Raw genomic sequence first — 21,357 nt, forward strand, 5'->3', positions numbered from 1 at the left:
TGAGGGAAACGGAGTGTCGGCTAACTTACTGCAAGCTCATGTACCTGTGTGCGCTGCTGTGAACGGCTACGGGTCACTGAGGCTTACATTACACAGACTTCCTACTCATGGAAGTTTTAAATTACCCAAACTGTGTATGAGTGGAGTTGAGTATGTATGCCTACCACCCCCACTTCAAATTGAAAACTGCTGTTTTTGTAACAAACGCCTATTTCCAACAGAGTGTTTGGAAAAGAAAAGCCCTTTCAAGCCAGAGTGCCCTCTGAAGCAAGTGGGAGAAGAAACAGGTTTTAATCCCACTCCTTTTGTTCCGAAATGCTGAATTTGTTACTTTTACGGTCACACACTTGCTCTGGGCTCCAGCAGGCTTGGAAGCAGGCTTGTAGGGCTGCTGGCAACAGAGAGGTTGATGGAAGTACATTTGTCCCTTCTGCTGGCAAAGAGAGGGACACAACAAATTCTAGAGGGGGAGGAGAAGGAGAAACACGATAAATAAAATACTGAGAGGAGTGGATGGCAAAAGAGGGGAAGTGACAGGAAGAAAGGAAAGGAGAAGTCAGTTGTAGAAAGGCCAACAAGCTGTTTATGAAATGGAGGCAGTGAGGGCAGGGACACCAGGGGCAGTCTCTGGTGTCCCCTGGCAGGGCAGGCAGCCTCCTCTCCGTTTGGGGAGCTCCCTCTGCCCCCTGCAAGGGGAACAGCCCCAGAAAAGGGGTTTGGGGCACCCAAAGGGGACCCCGGCCCCACTGCTGACCCAGGGCACAGCACATCCCAAATGCACCTCGTGTCCGTGGGACTGGCAGGGACAGGGCAGGAGGAGCCCCCGTGAGCTGGAGTCACCTGCAGTCCCTCTGGAGCCAGGCCAGCGTCCTGCCCTGTGGGCAGCAGCACAGCCCAGCCCACCTTTACTGCCACTACAGGACTTCACCTGCTCTCCCCAGGCTTCACAAGACCTTGGACAACTTGGCACACTTAGTCTCTCCTTTAAACTGGCTTCAGGCTTCCTCCTGAGCTAATGAGAAACAATTTCTGAGCTACTCCTTTAGGAAAGGGCCCTTCTTCAAAGCCCTTCCAGGTGCCATGTGCAAACAGTAGCAGATCCAGGTTCCCTCCTTAGATCTCACTTGTCTGCACCCCAGGACTGCTCCCTGGAGCTGTTTCAAAGGCTGAAGTGTCAGCATCAGAAAGAAAGGAGGTGTGTGGGTGTGAAGTTACTAAATGCAAAACTGTCAGCCTCCTTTCATTTACAACCCTGAATATGCATGCATGCAAAAATGTAGGGCTTATATTAAAGTTTTTACTCTTGGAGCAGAAAATATCAAGGAAAAAAAAAGACTTAAAGATAAAATAAGGCTGTGCAGGTCAGAATTCTTTCTCAACTAATCCTTTTTTTTTTTTTTTTCCATCAGTAATGATTTCTGTTAATAGAACCTGTCCTGCCTTAAGTGAGATTGTCTTTTACCATCTCAGGGAACGGCACCGTCAGCAGACAGACAGACAGACACCTTTTGTTGGTGACTGGTCAATGACAGCAATGGACAGCAGGTGGATTTCTTTACTCTCACCCAGATAAAAGCAGTGTGGAGATCAACGCCCATCCCAGAGGAGCACGAGCCTACGGGGCACCTCAGGGCAGTTGTGGGGACGCCGAGGTGTCCCAGCTGAGGAGGCTGCCAGGGCTCTGCCCGGGCTGGGACAGGCTCCCAGAGAGCTGCTGTGCTGCCCCAGGGGCTGAGCTGTGCCCGAGTGGGAGCCCTGGGAGCAGCGAGAGGGACACAGGGCTGTGGGACACTGTCTGCTCCGGCCTTTCACAGTGCAGGAATTCTGGGAACATGCACTGCTGCTCTTCAGCAAACACATTCCTTACCGAGCTTGCCGCAGCCGGGAGGAGTGAAAACTCACCCCATCTAATGGGAAACCTGAATTCTGCCCCTTGGGCACCCTCAGTCTGTGTTTCTGCTGCCTGCTGGTGGCCTGGACACCTCACCTGCTCAGGGGGACACCTGCTCACCAGCTCATGGACTTTGCTGATGTCCCCAGGACTGCCCAGGGGCCAGCACCAGCACACTGCCACGATGCTCAGGGATGGCCGAGGCTCACTGAGCTGCTGGAACACTCCTGGGCTCAGATCCATCTGGAAAACAGCACTGGGGCAGAGGTGAAGCATGGAGGGCTGAAGGGGGAATGTATGTCCTTAACACACACCCTCAGCATTTATATGCAAACTACGATTTTCACAGTGGGTTTTACTTCTTTATAAGTGCTTTTGGCTAAGATTTTGGCTAAAGAACTACAGGACCTGTAAAACCCCACCATGCTCTCTACCAGAGAATCAAAGATGCCAAAACATCTGTCAGGATCAAACTCTTCTCTTCATAATGTGTGTGACCCTGCTGCAGGTACCACAGGAATGAGAGAGAGACTACCATATGCAAGGCACAGGAAATTTCCCATTCCAGGTTACCCAACATTTGTTTTGAGTAAGAGTGGAGATGTTTGGATTTGGCCTTACAGTAGCAAATGTCTCCAGAGGCATCAGCCTCATGACAATTTTACCAACATTGCTTGACTCAGTAAAAACCCTACAGATTGAATAATTACTATATCAAAAAGGAGAGGCCATAACTATCACAATTACCCACATTAACTCAAATTGTTTCATAAGAGAGGCAAATGTTGCTTAGAAGACTGTCAGAGCCAGAGGGAAACAAAACACTTCAACAACAGACAGCCTGGTTTTAAATGAGAGGGGAAAAAACTCCTTGTCTTCTTTTACTGTCAGTGCCGTGATAATAAAATGAAGGGCTGCAAGTGCAGAGGGTTTGCTTTGGGTAGAAAATGAAACTTCATCAGATGACTCATGGCCAAGCCCGGATGACTGTACCCATCTTCTCCCCTAACAGCACAAAAGGAGGTTGATTTCCTTAGTACAGATATTCCCAAGCCCCTTGCAGATCAAGACTGCCACCCTCTCAGCTGGAAATTTCAGATCTTCAGGGGTTCATCCTGGGGAATTCGCTGTAAGGCCTCTAAAGACGGCCCTGGAGGACTTGGTGATAGAGCTGGTGCACAAAAAGGGCCTTTCACTGCACAAGATCAATCTGTCAGGAAGAGAAATCATCAGTGCAGTGGCCATGGCTCATGGGTGAGCAATGTTTTCTCTCTGCCATGGCTGCTGGACATAAATGTGATGAGAAGATTTTGTTTAGTTGTAAGAGCTACAGGTTATTTATAATAAATGCTTGCCCTTCTGGTATTATTCCTACAAGCATAATTAAAGGAAATATAAACTGTCAGTGCATCACTTAGAGAGCAGAGGTGTTTTCTAGCATCTCACAGATTAGAAATGCAAATGTGGGAAACAATTAACTAATGCGGCAGAAATCAGCAATTTGCATAAAGCTCTTCCACGTCTTTCCTACCACAGCTGCAATGCTTTCCCCAAGAAGAAGCCCAAGGAAGTCTGCTGAACTCTGCTGCCCGTGGTGCAAGCTCCAGTCTGTCTAGAACACACATCAAATCTTTGTTTCACGCAGAGGCAGCTGAAGCATAAATTAAAGTCGGGGTTTTCAGCAATGGGTGGGTGAGTGGTGCTGGCTGCAGCTCCACGGCTGGTGCCACAGAGACGATCCCTGCCTGCAGGACCAGGGACTCTCACAGAGGAGACCAAAAAACTGCAGCTCCTGCAAGTCACTGTCCAACAGTACAAGGCATTTGAAGAGAGGGGACTGTTTGTGAACAGAACAACAGCTGGCTCTGCACTTGCTGGGCTGTTCCATAGGAAGGCACCGTGCAGCTCCTGCCTGTTCAGACAGGGAAGGCTCCAAGACAAGGTCTCAGGGCTTGCCCATGACACAAACCCCCAAAGAGCCCCTCTGGGCAGCCAGGGCTTTGTGCTCTCCCTGCTCCCCACGGCTGCTCCAGGCGTTGGAGCCTAGCTCCAGGCAGGCAGGCACTTTTTTTTAAGTCATTAAGTTTCACAGGCCTCCCAAACGTTATGTTCATTTTTTAATGACACAGAAATCTCATATTGTAAATCAATGACTGTCTTGTCCAGATCCTGAAAATTTTACTCAGATAAATTAATTCTCCCTCTGGCTGGCAGTCAGAGAAACTGCTTGAGTAAGAATTACTTACATGAGAAAGGATTTGCAATAGCAAGCCCATTAAACTCTTGGTTTATCAGGTGAAGGGAACAGATCTGCACTTCAAACCGTGTCTATTTCACTTATTAGAATTTCTTACGGTTTTTGTTCTGTTTCAGATCGTTCACTTATTTACTCTGAGCTTACTGTGCCTTCTGTCAGTGTCAATATGGCTCAGCTGGCAGCAGATGCTCTGCTAGCTCTGAGCACACTGGTGTGAAATAACAAGAACAGAATGGGAATTGATGTGAACTTTTCCCTGAAACCTGAGCTGAAACCTTCGTATTTATGAAACTCTGCTTCTAATTCATGTACCAGCCCCACCAGGTATCCTCAATTTAAAAATACTGTCTTCCAGTTTAGCTGGAGGACACGAGTACTGCAGGGTGAGGAGCAGCCCACTCTCTGCAGTTCCCTAAGCCCATTTTGGTAAAACATTGAGTTCGGGAGCTGTCATTTGAGGAAACGTGCTCACAAATCTTTAGAGGTTTTCCCACTCACAGTCAGCTCAAATGCAACGTCCCCACCAATAGCTGGGTTCAAGAGGAACACTACTATCTCATAACACGATTTTTGAACATCTGAAAACGCTCTGGGGATGAGGATGAAGGTTTTAAATTGATCCCTTATTTCTGTGCATTCAAAGTAATCAGAGTAAGGAAAGAGGGAGACTGCTTGATAAAGCAGACAGTGTCTTGTGCTGTGATTCTGAAATGAGTTCTCTGATTTCTAGATACCTCCTGAGGCTTTAAATAAACAGAACTGCACTTCACCAATTATCATGCCTGTTTTGCTTAGCTCCCCAGTGGATTCCATTTTAGAAGAACTGTACTGCTCAATATTCAGAGCTGTTTGGGTAAAATAACAAAAAACAAAAAACAATGTGATGGCACCTGTAGCATCAGCAGAATTTAAAATATGAAAGGCCTTATCAGTTCAATTATTTGGACCATCCCATTCGATGGTAAGAGCTACTATATAGGCATTATATCCAAAGAATCCCTAATCCATTTGAAATTTTGGATTCCTTTGTTAATCCTAGATTGCCTAATGAAAGCAGTTCAGTATGCAAGTTTCTTGATACAATTTTTATTTAACAGACTTCTTCCTTTCCCAGACCCTTTTTATATTTTTCATCCAGAAACCCAGCAGGTCTAACTCCAAGAAGTACCTTTTGGAAAAGTTAGTTTCTGAAGCCAAGGCTTCAAGGGCATAATGGAAATGTGACAACTTTTCCACTTCCTTTGTTCCTGAGTAGTTTCTGTGCCACACAGAAGGTTCCTTCTGCTTCCTAGGATTCATACAGGAGGCTCTGGTTCCAGCACACAGGAGTCATGCCAAGAGGATGGCATTCAGACTGGGACAGAGTTTCCTTTGGAAACCTCCTCCAGTTGTGCTGCAGTTCTCAAAAGCAACCATAAAACTCTGATTCTTGGGCCTAATGACTCCTTTTTCTCCCCCACTGACTCCCCATGGGTATTTCTCTGTACTCTTTTCAAAAGAAGCCTTTTGGCTTACAATCTGAACTTTTATAGTCAAGCTGGATTCTCACTTTTTGCATCTCATCCCTTGCAATAAAAGTTCTGCAAGGAAAAGATGCTTTCAGTAGGCTTGCAAGGGTGTAAACGGCCAGGGGCAGCAAACATTTCTCTGGAGGCTGCCAAGTAGAACAGAAGTGAATTCAGCTCCTCTTAGCACTGCTGCAACTGCAGGGCTACAAGAAGATAAAAAGACACAAAGAACTGCTTAATTAATAAATCTGCTCCCAATACCCCCACATGGCAGATCAGCTGATGGTGACAGCCTGGACTGAGGGACAGCAGTTCTGGGGAACCGGGCTGCCCTTTACTGACTTTTAGCACAAGAACTGCTGAATTTTGTTGGCCCTGGCACTGCTGCAAGAGCCAGAGCTGCGAGCTGTCGTGCAGCATAGGCACTGACAGCAGAGGCACACTTGCACCTCCTCACACAGCTTTTCCTGCAGCCATTCTCACCCCTGCTCCGTATTTCCCCATCAGTCTGGAACCAGCTTTAACACTTTGGGGCATTTCTCATCAGAGCAGCAACAGCCTCCTGAAAAGTAACCCACAAACAAAACATCAGCAGGATGCAGCAGCAGCACTGAGCAGTCAGGGCACATCTTTCTCGCCTTTCTGGCTAACTGCAGGTGCCCATGGGAGAGTACAGCAAAAAGGAGATCTTACCTTCCTATCCACGCTGCCCTGGCCTCTGCTGATGAGAATTTCCAGGCACTTCTAAGCCAAACATAACACCATTGTACTTTGCAGCATTTTCCTTTCAAGGATTTACCCCAGCAATGATGGGATCCTGGGGCTCCCACGGCAGAGAGCTCCCAGCTGAACAACGAGCTGCATGGAAAACCCTTTCTGTGAGGTTAATAAACCTGGTGAGCCCCTGCATTTCACCCTGGGTTAGCTCCTGCTCTCCTTCTGAGTTAGTTTTGCAGTGCCAGCCCACTCCTGCTGTTTTGGGGAGCCCTGGAGCCTGCGTGTGGCTGCTCCAGCACCCGGGGTAGATGCTCACCCCCAGACAGCTGAGCCACGTGTCGGCAGATCGAGGCAGGGGCTGTGCTGAGTCACTGAGACAGGAGCTGCTCATTAGCTCAACCTGCAGCACCAGAGGGAGGGAAAGCCCTTCTGGGCTTCCCAGAGCAGACAAACAGCTTTTTAGAAGGAAAGACAGGTGCGGGAAAGAAGCCACGGTTTCATAATGGTGTTTTCCTCTAATTAAGTCGCATTCTCAAGAAACAGAGTCAGTTTGGAATGTGATCCTGCACCTGAACTTGAAGATACAAATCAGGAAAAAGAATCAAGACCTCAAAAATCCACATAAATACTAGCATGCCTATATTCCACTGAACTGAGCCCAGCTCTGCAAGAAGCAGGCATACAGGCCTGGTGTGCATGGACCTCCACAGCCCACAGGTACCTACACTGCTGTCCCAAGGTGTAGCACCTCCACACACTTAGGAGAGAAAAGCAGCACATGTCTCCTTGGCTCTGCTGAATCCCAGTGAGGTGATCTGAGCACACCAACCCAGGGGATCCAGGACCTGGCAATGCTCTGCTCCCACTCTGCAGCTCCAGCCCTTATCTGCTCACCCCTCTGGTTGCCAAACATGTTTTGCAACGTGACAGTGAGGAGCTGTGAGTAGCCTGGAAGCCCTGGAATTCAATATTCCTTGTTTGCTGGTCCAGGGCCAAAACTCCTTGTTCAAAGTGATCAGTGTGATGCAAGGTGTGAAGCTCTCAGACTTGAGCCCAACTCCAAATTCTGCCAAGGCTTCTTCACTGTCATCATGGCAGTTTTGTGTCGCTGGGATCCCAGTGAGCAGTGCAAGGGACTGAAACCATGGGTGTTAAGAGCTACATTTTAGCCACATTTCTGAGCTTGCTGAGTCCCTAACTTCTGCTCTGAGCAGTATCTGAAGTCTGAGCTTATAAAACTTTCTGCTTTTTTACCCAAGGGCTTTGGCATTGATTAGCAAACTACCAACAAAAGAGGAGGATGCACTTTTAGTCCCTCACCTACTTTGCATGTATTTTACTTATCTCACAGGACATTTGAAGTCCTCGTGCAAAACCAGCAGCTTCACTGTTGATTTTTAGCAGCAGCTCTGTTGGGAGACCACAGCCCAGGTGTGCAGGGTCTGCCGGGATCAGAGCAGAGCACAGCCCTGGAGCATCACTCTGCCATGCCCGGGCTCCTCTGAGGGAGCCTCAGCTCCCAGCACCTGCAGTGAGGGATGAGGCACAGCAGCATCTCTGGGGATTTCAGGTGCCTGGGGGATGACTTGTAAAGAAAAGCAGCAATAATAGTTTCAAGACCTTCAGCTTACTGAATCTCCTAATAATTCTCCCATGGGAGGATTATGCCATCTGCACTTCGCTGATGGAGTCAGGCAGTCTGTCCCCAGAAATCTGGGCTCCCCCTGCTCCCACCAGAGAGGAGCACCTGAAGGAACATCACCATCCCTCCTCCCTGTCACGCAGCAGCCTCACACGGCTCTCGGCAGCACAGCTCTCTCTCCTCCTGCTGCAGGAACCACGGCCCAGGAGTGTCCCACCCCACAGAGCAGGGCCATGCAGGCACGGGGAGCCCAGCCAAGGGCTGCAGGTCCCTGCAGCAGCAGCTGAGGGACACGTCTGTGAGCTGCAGCTCTGCAGCTGCACTGCCAGACAGTTCAGCTCACAGCTGACCCCAAAACCTGCCACCCACACACCCTGCTTGGAGGCTGAGCCAGCGAGTCTGGGCAGGGCTGTCAGCAGCCTGTGAGGCTCCACTGAGACCCTGCAGCCTTCCCCTGTGCCAGGCAGCAGCCCCCAGCTCCCTGCTGGAGCACCGAGCTGCAGGTGTCACCCCCAGCACTGCCCATGGCTGGAGGGACCAGCAAACGCTCATTAGTTCATCATTCCCAGGTCCTGCAGAGCCTGGGAGCCTCCTCAGGGCAGCTCCTGTCCCTGCTGACCCACACCTGGCCTGCTCCCCTGGCCGTGGGGCAGCAGCTGCAGGCAGCACACAGCAGGTCACAGCTGGGACAGAGCACCCTCTGAGCTCAGCATCCTGAACACACCAGGGCAAGGGGCTGGGACGGAGAGAAAACCATGGATCTGCACCTCAGACCCTGGCACTGGAGAGAATCAACTGTATAAAGGTGTAGTCTGCATTCATGGTAAAAAATTATTTATACTGACGTGCAAATTTAACCAGATGAAGCTTTTGATTATTTCCCCCATCTCTTGCTTTGTGCTATTTCCCTGAGGTGGAAAAATGCTCTTTGCCAGTAATTCATTATAAATGCCCCAGCCATTCCCATTAGCTACAGCAGGTCTCCACTGCACTGCTCAACATTAAAATACGCACAAATTTTTCTTCTCTCCAACTCACCAAAGCCAATTTTTGAATGACTCTGAGAATTTAATCATATTTCAGTTCGTTTGGCTATCATCAATGTGCATGCTTCCCACAATATTTACTTTCAGTGCAGGTACCAACCTTAGATATGACAGTTTATCTTACACAGAGAGGACAATGTTAGCCGAGCCCTCTCTTAGGGTAAGTTATATGTACAGCTCTGCACAGGGTTTTATAGCAAAGGGCTCCTTAAACCCCTGCTAACTCTGCACCAAGTGACATCAGAGGAGAAATGGCAGAATGAAGCCATGTACAGCTGCAGTGTTAAACAAAAAATACTGCATATCCCAGGGTAGTTCACAAAGCCGGGACAAACACCTCTTCCTAACAGCCATCCCACAGAAGGCTGAGTGCCCTGACCTGCCCACAGAGAAGCTGGAGGGCTGCATGAGGGATGGACAGACCTAACCCTGTCACACCTGGCCAGGGCAAAGGAGCTCTCTTAGGTCTGGGCTCCCTCCAGCCTGGGAGAAGCTGTGAGGAAATGCCTATGACACTGGGAAATTAAATGTTGTGGTGAAACACACGGCAAGAGAAGGTGGGAATGAACTCTCTTTCCAAGCTGAGCTGCAGTGCTCCTGAGGCTGGCCAGAACTGTGCAATGAGCAGCACATATTTAATTATACTGCTTATGACAACGTATCCAGGACAAACAAGCACAGAATCACCTGCGTTGAAATGTTCTACAGGAAAAAATACGCATTTCACTGACAATCATTACATGATTGGAAAAACTCTAACACGACGGTTCATGGAGAATGCATGGCTGGAGGTTCACAGGCTGTTTTTAAACTCAGCGTATTTTGGGTTGTTCTGGCCTATGCAGAACACCCAACTCCCTTCACCTGCCTTTCCTGGAGAGAACTTCTCTCAGCTGCTCTGAATTGCTGAGAGCCTCCTCTGCCACATCGCCACCACCTCACTGAGAAAGCAACAGCTCCAGGACTGCGTGTCAGACAAACAGGTCCTTAAAATGGCTTTCACTCTTGTGTTCCAGACAGCCAAACAACACAGGAGTTCACAGGATACGGGACCTGAGAAACTCCAGTGTGGCATATATGGCAGCCATGTGAAAGATGTGGTCGTTCATAGAAAGAAAAATAATCTGAAATAAAAGCCACCCTAACCACAAAGTGATTCATGATGTGGTTACGTAAGGCAGCAGGGCCACAGCACTGTTTAAGTCATCTTGCAGCAGCATGACGATGGTGTGAGAGGATGAATCAAACCCTGTGCTTTCACTGGAAAGGATGCTCAGGCACCAGGAGCTGTGCCTTCAAACAGCTCCTGACAAGGCCCCTCCAAATAAAACTTTGAGGGTGGGTTCAGCCTGGGAGGAGCAGTCACACAGCACCCGTGGACTTTGGGAGGACACTGGCTGCAGGAAAGGAACCATTTCAGCTGGGGAGTTCTGTGGTATGGAGATGCGAGATGGTCGCTTCCCTTCCCTGCAGGCAGGACTTTGAGGTGCTCCTGTAACACATGCAGACAATTGCATATTTGGTTTAACGGTTTATCTTTCTTTTGCTTAGCTGAATTGTTGCCTTGTCCCCAAGGAGCTTTTATCATTACATTAGGGATCTTACTTCTGCTCTAACTGACAGATGCCACAAACTATCCATAAATTTTGGCAGCCAACTATGGATATCTGTTCTCTGCAGATTTATGACACATTCCCCCCGTGGAGAAAATTCACCTCATTCTCGACTACACTCACTGGGTTGAAGCAAACCACACTGCAGGCTGCCTCTGAGGGCAGATACCTGTGTTCCCCTCTGCACAGACACAAAAACCAGACACCAGAACCAAACCCAGGCGATTGTGATAGAGACCACAACAATCTCTCCGCTTATTAAACTGTATCACCAATGCTAATGCCATTTCTCTCTGGCAATGCTGCAACTATCTGCTACGGTTACCTACAATTCAAGTGTCTTTCTATTTCCCTGTTCTCTTGCTTCAGGAACTTGACAGTGTTTTGTGGGGCTTTTGCACTTGATCAATCAATCCCATGTTGCCATCTGTCTGCTCCTGACAAATCCCATTCAGGAGCACATCCCTGCAGGGCCTTTGAAACCCTCAGGATGTGTAGATGGATGTCACTTACTTGAGCTGATCTGTTCCCCAGACTCCCTGGTGGCTCTCCTTGAACAGGTGAGTGTTCAGCTGGTATAAATCAGCTGAGCTCTCCTGGGACTCATTTATATCAACCAAGAATACAGCCCAAAATACAGAGTTCATTTCCCATGCATCAGACTGTCAGTCTGCATCCTTTGCTGGAAGGACCATTATCAGCAAAAGAAATGCTATGAACACTTGAAAAATAGCGCTGGAGCTGGATTTCTGGCAGCCTGGAGCAGGGCAGATGCTCCTCACCAGGCTCTTGTCCATTCCCTGGGCTCACTGATAGGGACAAGAGCTGGTTTTTCCCTCTTCGAGTTTCTTGTGATTATTGCAAAGAATGGAACAACCAAATCAGAAGGCAGCAGGGGATGAATGCAAGATTACTGAGAACTTGGGAGACAATTCCTCTCAGAAAAGTAAATCCAAATTAACTGGACACCTGTCTTGGTGAAGAGTATTTAAGAATATGAATTCGGGAAACCACACAACAGAAGTCTGCTTAAGGCCTTGCCAAGCCCATAAAGGTCAAGAAGATTAAAAAAATAAATGTAGGAAACTATAATTGCTTAATTAAGAAACAAAAAGACCACTGCTACTAAGGGGGAAATAGAGAGATGTAACCAGTTGATTTCACAATGACATAAACAATGGAATTCAGAGATACTAAAGGATTCAAGGAAGACACCATTTGTGGGAACATAACCATACGAAGAACAACCTTAATCAAAGCAAAGAATAAAATTACAACCAAAGTGAATCTCAGAGCTCTGCCTAAGATGCACAGATGCCCATCAAGCTAAAAGCTGCACGTAATCCAAACCAGAGTCACATTCTGCCTCTTCCCCTCCCAGCAGGGAAGGGCTACTGGAAGTGACACCCCATCATCTCAGGGGTGCCTGTGGGGTCAGGGCTGTGTCCCAGGACCAGCAGTGACTGATAAATGCCCTGCCCGCTTCCCTGGCATAGGCTGAGGTGATTTCTGCAGAGCTGTGCACTGAAAGCACCAACGCAGAGCTCTCTGGAACATTCCTGTCCCCCAGCACTGCCAGGGCTGATCTGGTCCTGCTCTGGCAGACACAAGAGGAAAAAATATGCAAAGCTGCCCCTGCTCTCAGCTGTCAGGATTGCAAAATAAATGAGAGATTTGAATAAGTTTGCTTAATTGTTATCAGGATTAAGAGAATCATTTATAGAAGAGAATCATTTGTAGTAGATAATAGAATACATTTTTCTCTATTTTCCTCCCTGGGAAAAATCTATTAAAACTGTATAATTAAAACTCCTGAACACAGTTCAGCCAGAAGTTTTTAATTGAAAAATGGTCTATAAAAAAAAAATCCTTTTTTTTAAAAAATAAAAAATCTCTGCTGTCGTGAGAAATGTCACTGAAAATTATTACCTGACATTCTTCGTCAGAGCTACTAACAGAGCTGTTCTTTACTCACTCACCTACTAGAAGCCATAAAATTTCTATTTGAAAATCCTGGACAAACGACAAAACCCCCCCTAATTTCTCTAATTCCCTTTACTTTCAGCAATACGGATTCTATAGGAAGACACAAACCATGCTCAGCATGTGTGACACACAGAGCTGTCCCTTCCCCTTGGCTCCCCACTCTGACCAGCCCAGCCAGTGCACAGTGACCAAGGGATGGGACCCTTCCTCTGTGGGGTTTTGGTCGCAGGTTTTTTGATATTTCACACTTTGGGATTATTCAAAGGCACCACAGTTTGATTCCACACATCCCTGTGTGTTCCTGATGGAAAAGGTTAACAAATAGAACCAGACTATCACCACCACGCTGACTGTCAAACTCCACATTTATAAGTTATTAGCAGATCCCTTGCAACAGTAAATTATTCCTTCACCATTCCACTGACAACAGAATCAAAAATGTTTACTTACTGATGTGTATAGGTATCCTTCACTGTTCATTGCCAGATATAATTTTGTTTGAACCCCCTGAATCGCCACCACTCGTAAACCCACAGGTATGAGGTTAAACAAAGCTAGGAGAGAAAGGAGATGGAGAGCAAAATTAATCCTTTAGAGCGTGCAGATCGGATAGAAAATTAAACTAGAATTACAAGAACCAAATAAAAAATGTCTATTCATGCATGTATTAATTTCTGTGGGTGCTACAGAGCAATACTTCTACCATCATATGTCCTTTTACAGCAATTACCGCCAACAGCTGAGAAATTATCTGAGGGTATCAGTGCATCTGCCTCGTTCTGAAGATGGGGAATTGCTGACAGCTAAAAGAACTCACCTGACTTGTGAGCAGAGCCCAGGCTCTGCCGAGCACAACTGAACACAATTTGGGTTTTGTTATAGTGGTTTTCTTTTGCCACTAGGTGCAAAAAAAGGAATTCAGAAGCAAACAAACAAACAAAAAAAAGCAATTTTCAAGACAATCAAAACTTTTTTTTCAAATTCAGTAAACATTTTGACCGAAAGGAAGGAAGAAAATAAAATTCAGCAAAGCTGAAAACCACCATTAGCATCTCAAAATGTTTCCACTTATAACTCATTGGGGTTTAATTTTTTCCTCTTTTTCAGAGGAGAATGGGTTTGAAAAAACAGAGTTAAATAACTTCAAAATGAAATGAAATGGCAGCATATTCTTTACATCAACCCCTGAATCTGTGCTTTCAAAACTGAGCTGCTTTGAGTGCTCTGCTTGCATTTCTGCTTGTACACATGCTAATAGTGGCAGTGTTTATAAGCACAGAAACAACTCTTCAAAAAATGAAGATTCCGGTTTGCAAAGTGGCAAATTAAAAGAAAGAAAAAAAAACCCAAAAAGCGCAGAAAAGCAAAGCTCTGCCATAGCTTGGGTTCATGGATATGTTAAAATTGAACACTAGAAATAATGAGTTGAATACAGTACTCTGTGTTCAATACATAGGATTGAAAATAAAGAGGAGTTAAGAAAATTATCATAACCCAAAGCATCTCCTTCCACTCTGTAGTAGAAATGCAGAGATAGGATAAAGGGATGCCAAACTACTTCTCATGTCCCGTGATTTATTACTTGGCTGAAAAACTCTGGTCTGCTTCAGGCTGAAGTCTGATATTTATGGTCACTGTCTAAAGCCAATTTAAAACCAAATTAAGAATTTGAAATATTTTTATTATTTTCAAAATTACGGCTAAGAATTATGACCCATTATAAATTCCTTTTTCAGCCTGAAAACCCCCAAGCTGTCACACCTTAGTAAAAAAAAAACCCACAAGTTTGACAGCATTTAACACAGATCCTAAATTCTGCGTTTGGGACTGCCAAGAGTGCTCTGAGGTTGGGGCACCTTTGAGCACTGCACTTCCTACAATGGACAAGCATAGCAGAACAGGTGGAAATATCCAGAACTAAAAAATAAATGCAGGGCACCATAAAGTCTGTGTTTTTCTTTCCCTTTGATAGCCATGTGTGTACATGCAGACACAAACACGCAGACATGCAGATCCTCCTCACGCTCGGCTCCAGCTCAAAATCAACACCCATTACTTTCCCTTCACTCAAACAAAATTCTCTAGCTCTGTGCAGCTTTTGGCAAAAGAAACTTAGATTTTCAGTAAGGGAAATGGATTTCTCGTTCATCCTATCAAAATCAAACGCTTGAGTTTATTCGGGGCAGAAAACATTCCCTTGTACACTGGGGGTCCTTTGCAGTTCAGCCCCAAAAAGCAGGACCTGATCTCTGTAGGCTGGAGAGGATGATTTAAAGCTCAGCATCCAGGCAGAACCTGCAGGTTTATTCTGGAAGGTGATTTCTTCATGGCACATTTACCAGCAGGACAGGTGCTGGGGGCCTGAGCATGGGCTGCACTGTAAACAGTGTCAGCAGCAGCTGAGGAGAGGGGACAGCAGGGACACAGCTGCCACCCACATGGAATAGCTCAGACACAGCTGCCACGGGCCACTGGGATGGGACTGCAGGGACAGAGGTGTCACAGGCCACTGGGGTGGCTGCAGAGAGGCATTCCTGGCTGTGCTTTGCTGGCACCTGAGCCATGGGTGCCCAGCTGCTGCTCCCAGCACTGGGACACATTTCAGGCCCAGGCTCTGTTCTGAGGCACGCTCAGAAGCTGTTTCACACTTGGGTGGGGTGGGCAGAGGCTGTGGCACACACTGCTGGAGCTGGGGAAGGGCTGTGGGGAACGGGCTGGCCCTGCCAAGTGCAGAGGGTGGCTGTCAGAGCGGTGCCCTGTGCCAGCACTGCCACACACCCTGCCCCAGCCGCGGGCTTTAGGGACAGGGGCACTGGCACTGCACCAGAAATGGGACTGTCCCTCTCTGCAGTAGCTGCCCCTGTCCCTGTGCAGCAGCAAGTCCAGCGGCTCCTGGCGCAGTGAGTGACCTGTCGCCAGCTGTGACTGTGACAGCACCCACAGCAGAGGCACAGAGAGCATCTCTGCAAGTCCCCAGAGGGGCAGCAGGATGGAGGGGTTACCTCATCTCCAGGGGATGACCCTCGTGTGGACAGATGTGACAGAAGGGGTGGCAAAGGAGCTACAGCAAAATAAATTGCTTGCCACTGTGATCAGCTGGCGTCAGCACAAAATAACCCGAAGCAATTTGCATCCTACTCTTTCCCTATTACATTTGCATTGTTTCAAATGAGGACATAAGGATATCCATCCTAATGAACAGCTAAGCAATGCCTAAGGGAGAGATGATCTTTGCCATGGTCCTCGTGCAGCATGAGCTGACAGAGAAATAAAGCTGCACAGTAAGAGGCAGCAGGCCACAGCTGGATTTATGAACATAAACATTTCTCTGAGGTCTGCCAGTCTTGGCTTGGCCACCTGCACCTTCATACACCTTCTGCAGGGCGTTGTTTCCTACACTGCCTTATTTTACCAGTTTACTTGAAATATTTTTGTCCGTCTGTGTGTGTCCCTTAAGTATCTTTCACACACCAAAACAATGCTCTGCTCATCTTTTCCTGTTTTGTATTAATCCTCAAAGCTGTAAAAAGAGCCCCAATCAAAAACAACAAGTAAAAACGCCCAGAGATTTTCACAGAAAACCTGAAGGAAAGCTGGTTGAAAGCTGGTGGTACAATTTAGAAGAGGTAACAAATAATAATACTAATGGGGAAATGTGAAGTTTAAAATGCTGCAGAACTCCCAGTTTGAGAAACGCCACGGCGCAGCCTGAATGAGCCCCTGTGTGAGAGTGGAGATAACGTTATTCTATTTCAGGCTCTGAGTAGGCGAGCAAATTTTCCCTGCTGAAAAAAAAAAAAAAAATCTAATAAATCCAAAGGACAGCAATGAACTTCTCTGGATTACCATGGAGATAACATTTGCTTTGTTTGTCACATGTGTCATCATTACCTCCTCTAGTTGATTATTTCTGTAAGTGATTTTTGTCAGTATTTCTCTCAGACCCAGTAAGTCTGAAGGACTTGTGGGCTGCCAGTGGTGCTGCTGCCCCTGACCCAACCACCCCAGGACAGCAGCTCTGAGGGGACCTGCACGGGAGAGACGAGACACCACACCCCACAAACACACCGTTTGTTATCGTGTCACTTACTATAACTACTGTCTTCCTCTTTTGTTCCATCAATTGTTCCATCTGCTTGCAACTGCAAGTGGTATCCTTGCCTGCTGTAGAGCTTTGTTACTATACCTTTAAGCTGAGGCTCTGCAAAGAAACAACAGTGAGATTAACGTGGGAAATCCTGATGTGCCGTTCCAAGTGAGCAGGACAAGAAAAACAAATCTTCATGTTCCTTCTCAAGGCTGAGGTAAGAAAAAGACCCAAAACAAAGGCAGGGCTACCAGCTTTGCAACACTTTTCATTTAGGCTGAGATGAAATTTATGTCTATGAATTCAATTGCCAAAATGATTAAATGCCACTTTCGATTACAACGTGAGTAGCACAGTAAAATCTGCTTCCAGTGAATACGGATTCCAGCAGCGCTGCTTGGCCTCAGGAGCCCAGCCCTACCTCATTTAAGATTAAAAATGTGCTGGCAAGGAGTACATTCTGTCTTTTAAAAAGGTGTGAGTTCTTAGATGGAGAGGAAAAAGAAGACTATTACAATAGCATTAGTAAGAGCCACAGTGACAGTTGAGAGCCTAAATATATAGCAGCAAATGTTTAGCACAGGAACTGCTGCAGCCCTAATAAACAAACCCCCATTCCACACTGCTCCAAAGAGTACAGAGCATCCAAAGAGATAAACTACTCTACGAACATATGGAAAATGGAGAGGGAAACCCTGAAATCCAGCAATGTGTGGAACTGCAAAATAAATATCACCATAAGGGCTGAGGTAATTACCTCATCAGCTAGAAGAAGAAAGATCAAAACAGCGCATAGTTTGGATAGATCTCTTTTTTCCACAGCCATCCTCAGATTCACAGCTAGAAAGCGAGATATCTCACATGGCTTCATATCATTCTGGACCAAGAAGTATACAACAGCAAGATATGCTGTCAAGTGTGCCATTTAAGGTATCTGGCTAAAGCATCAGGAGTAATGGCAAAGAAGGTCTACGTCCACCGAATCCCAAAGACATCTGCATTGTAGTCATTTCACACAGTTAGGTTTGTCAGGAGCTCATGCACCCCTGCAGCTCGCTCCACAACATCTCACTTTCTTCAGAGATGAACACACTGTGAAGATGTAGTGTGTCATTTCCAGCACTCTGTGTCTGAGTAAGACTCCTTGTGTTTGAAACCAAAGGCACTGGGGAGCTCTGCTACCGCACTTCATTTTAGCAGGGGCTGAAGGCAAGAGCTTACAACGGTTTGCATAAGTTTGCATATTAGATCTTATTAGCAACTTTTATGATAAGAGTCCTGCTGGATATACAACTCTTATCTACGAACTTTTCTGACCAGAAATTATTCCACCCCTCACTTTGGCTCTTTTAGCCATATTCCACCCCAAAGCTGCTGGCGAACTGTGAGCAAGGCAGACAGGTGGAATGGCAAAAGCATCAAAGCTCCAGCACAGCAAAGCCACGGCAACATTGCCAGAGGGTTTTGCTCCTCCCACACACAAAACAATCCACTCAGACCACAGACCCAGTCTTCGTGCCTGATCTCTTGCACCTGTGACCCAGAGAACGTCGTGTCCGCAGGGCAGCTGCAGGCACGGCATTCCTAGAAAGGCACAGGGCGCCGAAGCACAACTCTGGAAGGTGCCAGCAAAAGCACAAAGCCTCGTCTGCAATCAGCAGATAAAGCATGGCATAGGCACTCTGTGAAGCAGGACACCAAAACCAGATCTCCAGAATATGAAATTATTCAATATACAACGGTGAGAGATGCGTGTGTGGGAACTTCCCCGCTAGCATCTCCCCCACAAATGCACCTGTGTGTTGGCATGTGTGTGACAGCGGAACAGACAACCGACCAGATGCACTCGGTGTGCAGGTGAGGCATGGACAGCAGCGTGTGCTACCCAATTAAACCAGATGGCCATGACAGGGGAAGGACTGGCATGAGGTACCCGGGTCAGCCAGGCCACACGAACCAGAGCTGGCAATACCTGCATGTCCACTGTATGAGCCCTGAGCTCCTGTTCCCCCTCTCCCCACACCAGACACACAGCCCAGCCTCCACGGCATCAAACCAACCAACCCCGAAAAGACATAACCCTTGCCAACCTGGTCGCCTTCTTCGCCTCTTCTTGGAGCCAAAGAGTTTGACCCTGGAAAACACATTCAACTTGTTCTTGTCGCAGCTGCCCTTGCTCTTGCTGGGGCTGTTGACACACTTACAGGCATTGGACTTCTCCCGCTCCCTGGCTTGTCTCTTCTGGCGGATCAGGGAGCTGGCGATGGCCGCGGCCATGGCCGCCACCGCCCCGGCCACTTGGGCAGGTCAGGCGCTCGGGGGCCGCTGGCCAGCGGTGGCCAGCATGCTGCTCGGCCCGTCCCCAAGGCCGGGGACACTGCCCCTTGGGGACACTGCCGGGCAGCCTGCCCAACGCCACCCTCGGCCGCTCGGCGCGGCTGCCCAGGGCACACGGCCGGATGGGCACCGCAGCCCCGGCTCGGCACGCAACAGTTAGCTCGAGGTTTTGTCCTCTGGGATCTTCCCCGTTAGACTTTCTGGGGCTCTTTTATTCCTCCCAACTTCCAGCAGGGGAAAGTTTGCAGGCAGAGGCGAGCGTTTCTACGCAGATCACGCAGATCACTTGCAAGACATCCCTCCAGGCTTCTCCAGACGCGCTATTTGCGTGCAGACATGGCACATCCACTTGGTGCAAGATCATCGCATCTCTCCGAGCCCCGATTTCTGCAGTTAACTTTTCTTCCCACCCGTCCCCTCCCCATTCAAATCCCAGCAAACACCTGTTAGACTCCAGCAGGGGCTGTCCACTTGCAAGGGTTTTCTGGATCCTTTTTCCTCTCTTTGATTTAGAAGAGACCCGAAGCAGTTGGCGGCGGAGGCACCGGGCTGAGTGCGGATGCCCGGCCCCCGGCTGCCTCGGGAAGCCTGTTCCCGGCGCTGCTGACAGGTGAGCACAGCCTCCCTCCCCTGCACGGCCCCTTGGGCTCCGGCACCGCAGCACTTCCAGACGGTAAACAAGCAGCGCTCCCGGGGCGGGCTGCAGCGGCGGCAGAGGCGGCGGCGGCAGGATCCCTCCGGCAGCGATGCAGGCGCCGCGCACTCCCCACGAGCCGTGCGCTGGGTACAGAAATGAGGCGACGCAGCAAACCCCTTATCATCACCTCCCTCCTCCTCCTTCTCCGCCCGTGCCTCCTCCTCCCGCTGCTCTCCCGGCGCGGCGGCGAGCGGAGAGCCCGGCGCTGCGGAGCCGCCACGGCGGGGAGGGCGCTGGGGCGGGGGTACCGCGGGAGGGGGTACCCGGGGTGGGGGTGCCCGGGGCGGGGGTACCTGTGCCGCTCGGAGCCGCCCCCCGGGAGGCGCAGACACCCAAACAGACGTGACTGCGGCGAGCAAACAGCCCCGCCGGCACCGGAGACGGCACACCTGGCTGCCATCGGCGCCGGGGCAGCTCCAGCCACAGCTCTCCCTTGCCTTCCCCTCATCCTGACGGCGTTCCTCTCTCTGCCTCACGGAATTTTTAGGGGGCTTCTTGCCTCTCTCGCCGTCCCTTTCCACAGCCCCCTCTCAGGGTTTATTCTCCTCCTGAGAAGAGCCATTTCCCTGTGGTTGCCATGTTCAGTCCCGCTGTCCCTGTGTGTGCCCCGAGGCCGGGCTCGCCGCGGTGGGTTTATTGTCCCCGGCCGCGGGGGCAGCGAGCCCGCACACAGCCCTGCCCGGGACACAGGGCACGGCCTGGAGATCCCTCAGCAACCCACCCCTGCTCTTTGGCACGCTTTCAGCAGCAGGAGCCCAAATCAAAGCCAGTTCAGGCTGGAAATAAAGCCGAGATCTGCAGCCCCGGAGGCAAACAGCTACGGAGAGAATTCCTCCCGAGGCATTGGGGATCCACGGGCAGGCATTGGGGGTGGGCGGGATATCCCCGAGAGCTGGTTCCATGCCGACCCGAGCGCGGTGGGGCTGCGATGGCAACAGGCTCCGATGTCCCCGGAGCTGGCAGCTGTGCCCCGGGCCAGCTCTCCTGGGGCCAAGGGACATCCGCGACGGGCGGGTCGGTGTGACAGCACCGGGCTCCCGCTGTGCTGCAGCCTCGGCCAGGCTTCTGAGGGCATCTGTCCCTTCCTCCTCGCCTCCACCTGCCCCCAGCAAAACCAGGCGCTGTCCCCCCGCCGGCGGTCACACACCGGGACGAGCCCCGGAGCGCAGCAGCCGTGCTGCCCCCAGCCCGGTCAGAAGAGGTTTGCTGTACCCCTGCCGACACCGCAGCCCTTCCCTGGGCGACAACAGCTCCCCAGAGCATCCCCAGATCTCCTGCTGAACCAGGCCACAGCGCCCTGAGCAGGCTGTCAGTGACTGCAGGGACAGCCCCAGGGCCACCCCGGGCTGCAGGGACTGCCTGTGTACACACACACACCTACACGCACACGTTTGTTTGTGAGGCAGCCCATGCACACAGACATATTAAACAAATACTCCTAATTTCTTACTGAGGTTCAACAGTAGGGTAAAAATAGCGGCAATTCACAAGTTCCACCACTACCCTCATCTGCCAGTCCACATAAGACATGTGAAATCCAACACAGGAGACAGCCAGTTGGATATTATTAGCAATA

General features: G+C 49.2%; 1 protein-coding gene across 3 annotated transcripts in view; it reads right to left on the minus strand.

The window, feature by feature from the left end:
* The window catches only part of FGF13 (fibroblast growth factor 13), a 201,259-nt gene that overhangs the window by 29,185 nt on the left and 150,717 nt on the right, over nucleotides 1-21,357 (minus strand). For 2 of the 3 annotated variants that reach the window (XM_066339442.1, XM_066339443.1), the window contains exons 3-4: nucleotides 16,751-16,861; nucleotides 13,111-13,214 (exon numbers count right to left, since the gene is read on the minus strand). In XM_066339442.1, coding sequence (XP_066195539.1) covers nucleotides 13,111-13,214; nucleotides 16,751-16,861 — 215 coding nt within the window. Of the gene's footprint in view, nucleotides 1-13,110; nucleotides 13,215-16,750; nucleotides 16,862-18,837; nucleotides 19,097-21,357 lie in introns of those variants that run through there. The other variant, XM_066339444.1, reaches the window with a different exon arrangement.

Source organism: Sylvia atricapilla, chromosome Z (genome assembly GCF_009819655.1).
Source record: "Sylvia atricapilla isolate bSylAtr1 chromosome Z, bSylAtr1.pri, whole genome shotgun sequence".
Classification (NCBI taxonomy): Eukaryota; Metazoa; Chordata; class Aves; order Passeriformes; family Sylviidae; genus Sylvia; species Sylvia atricapilla.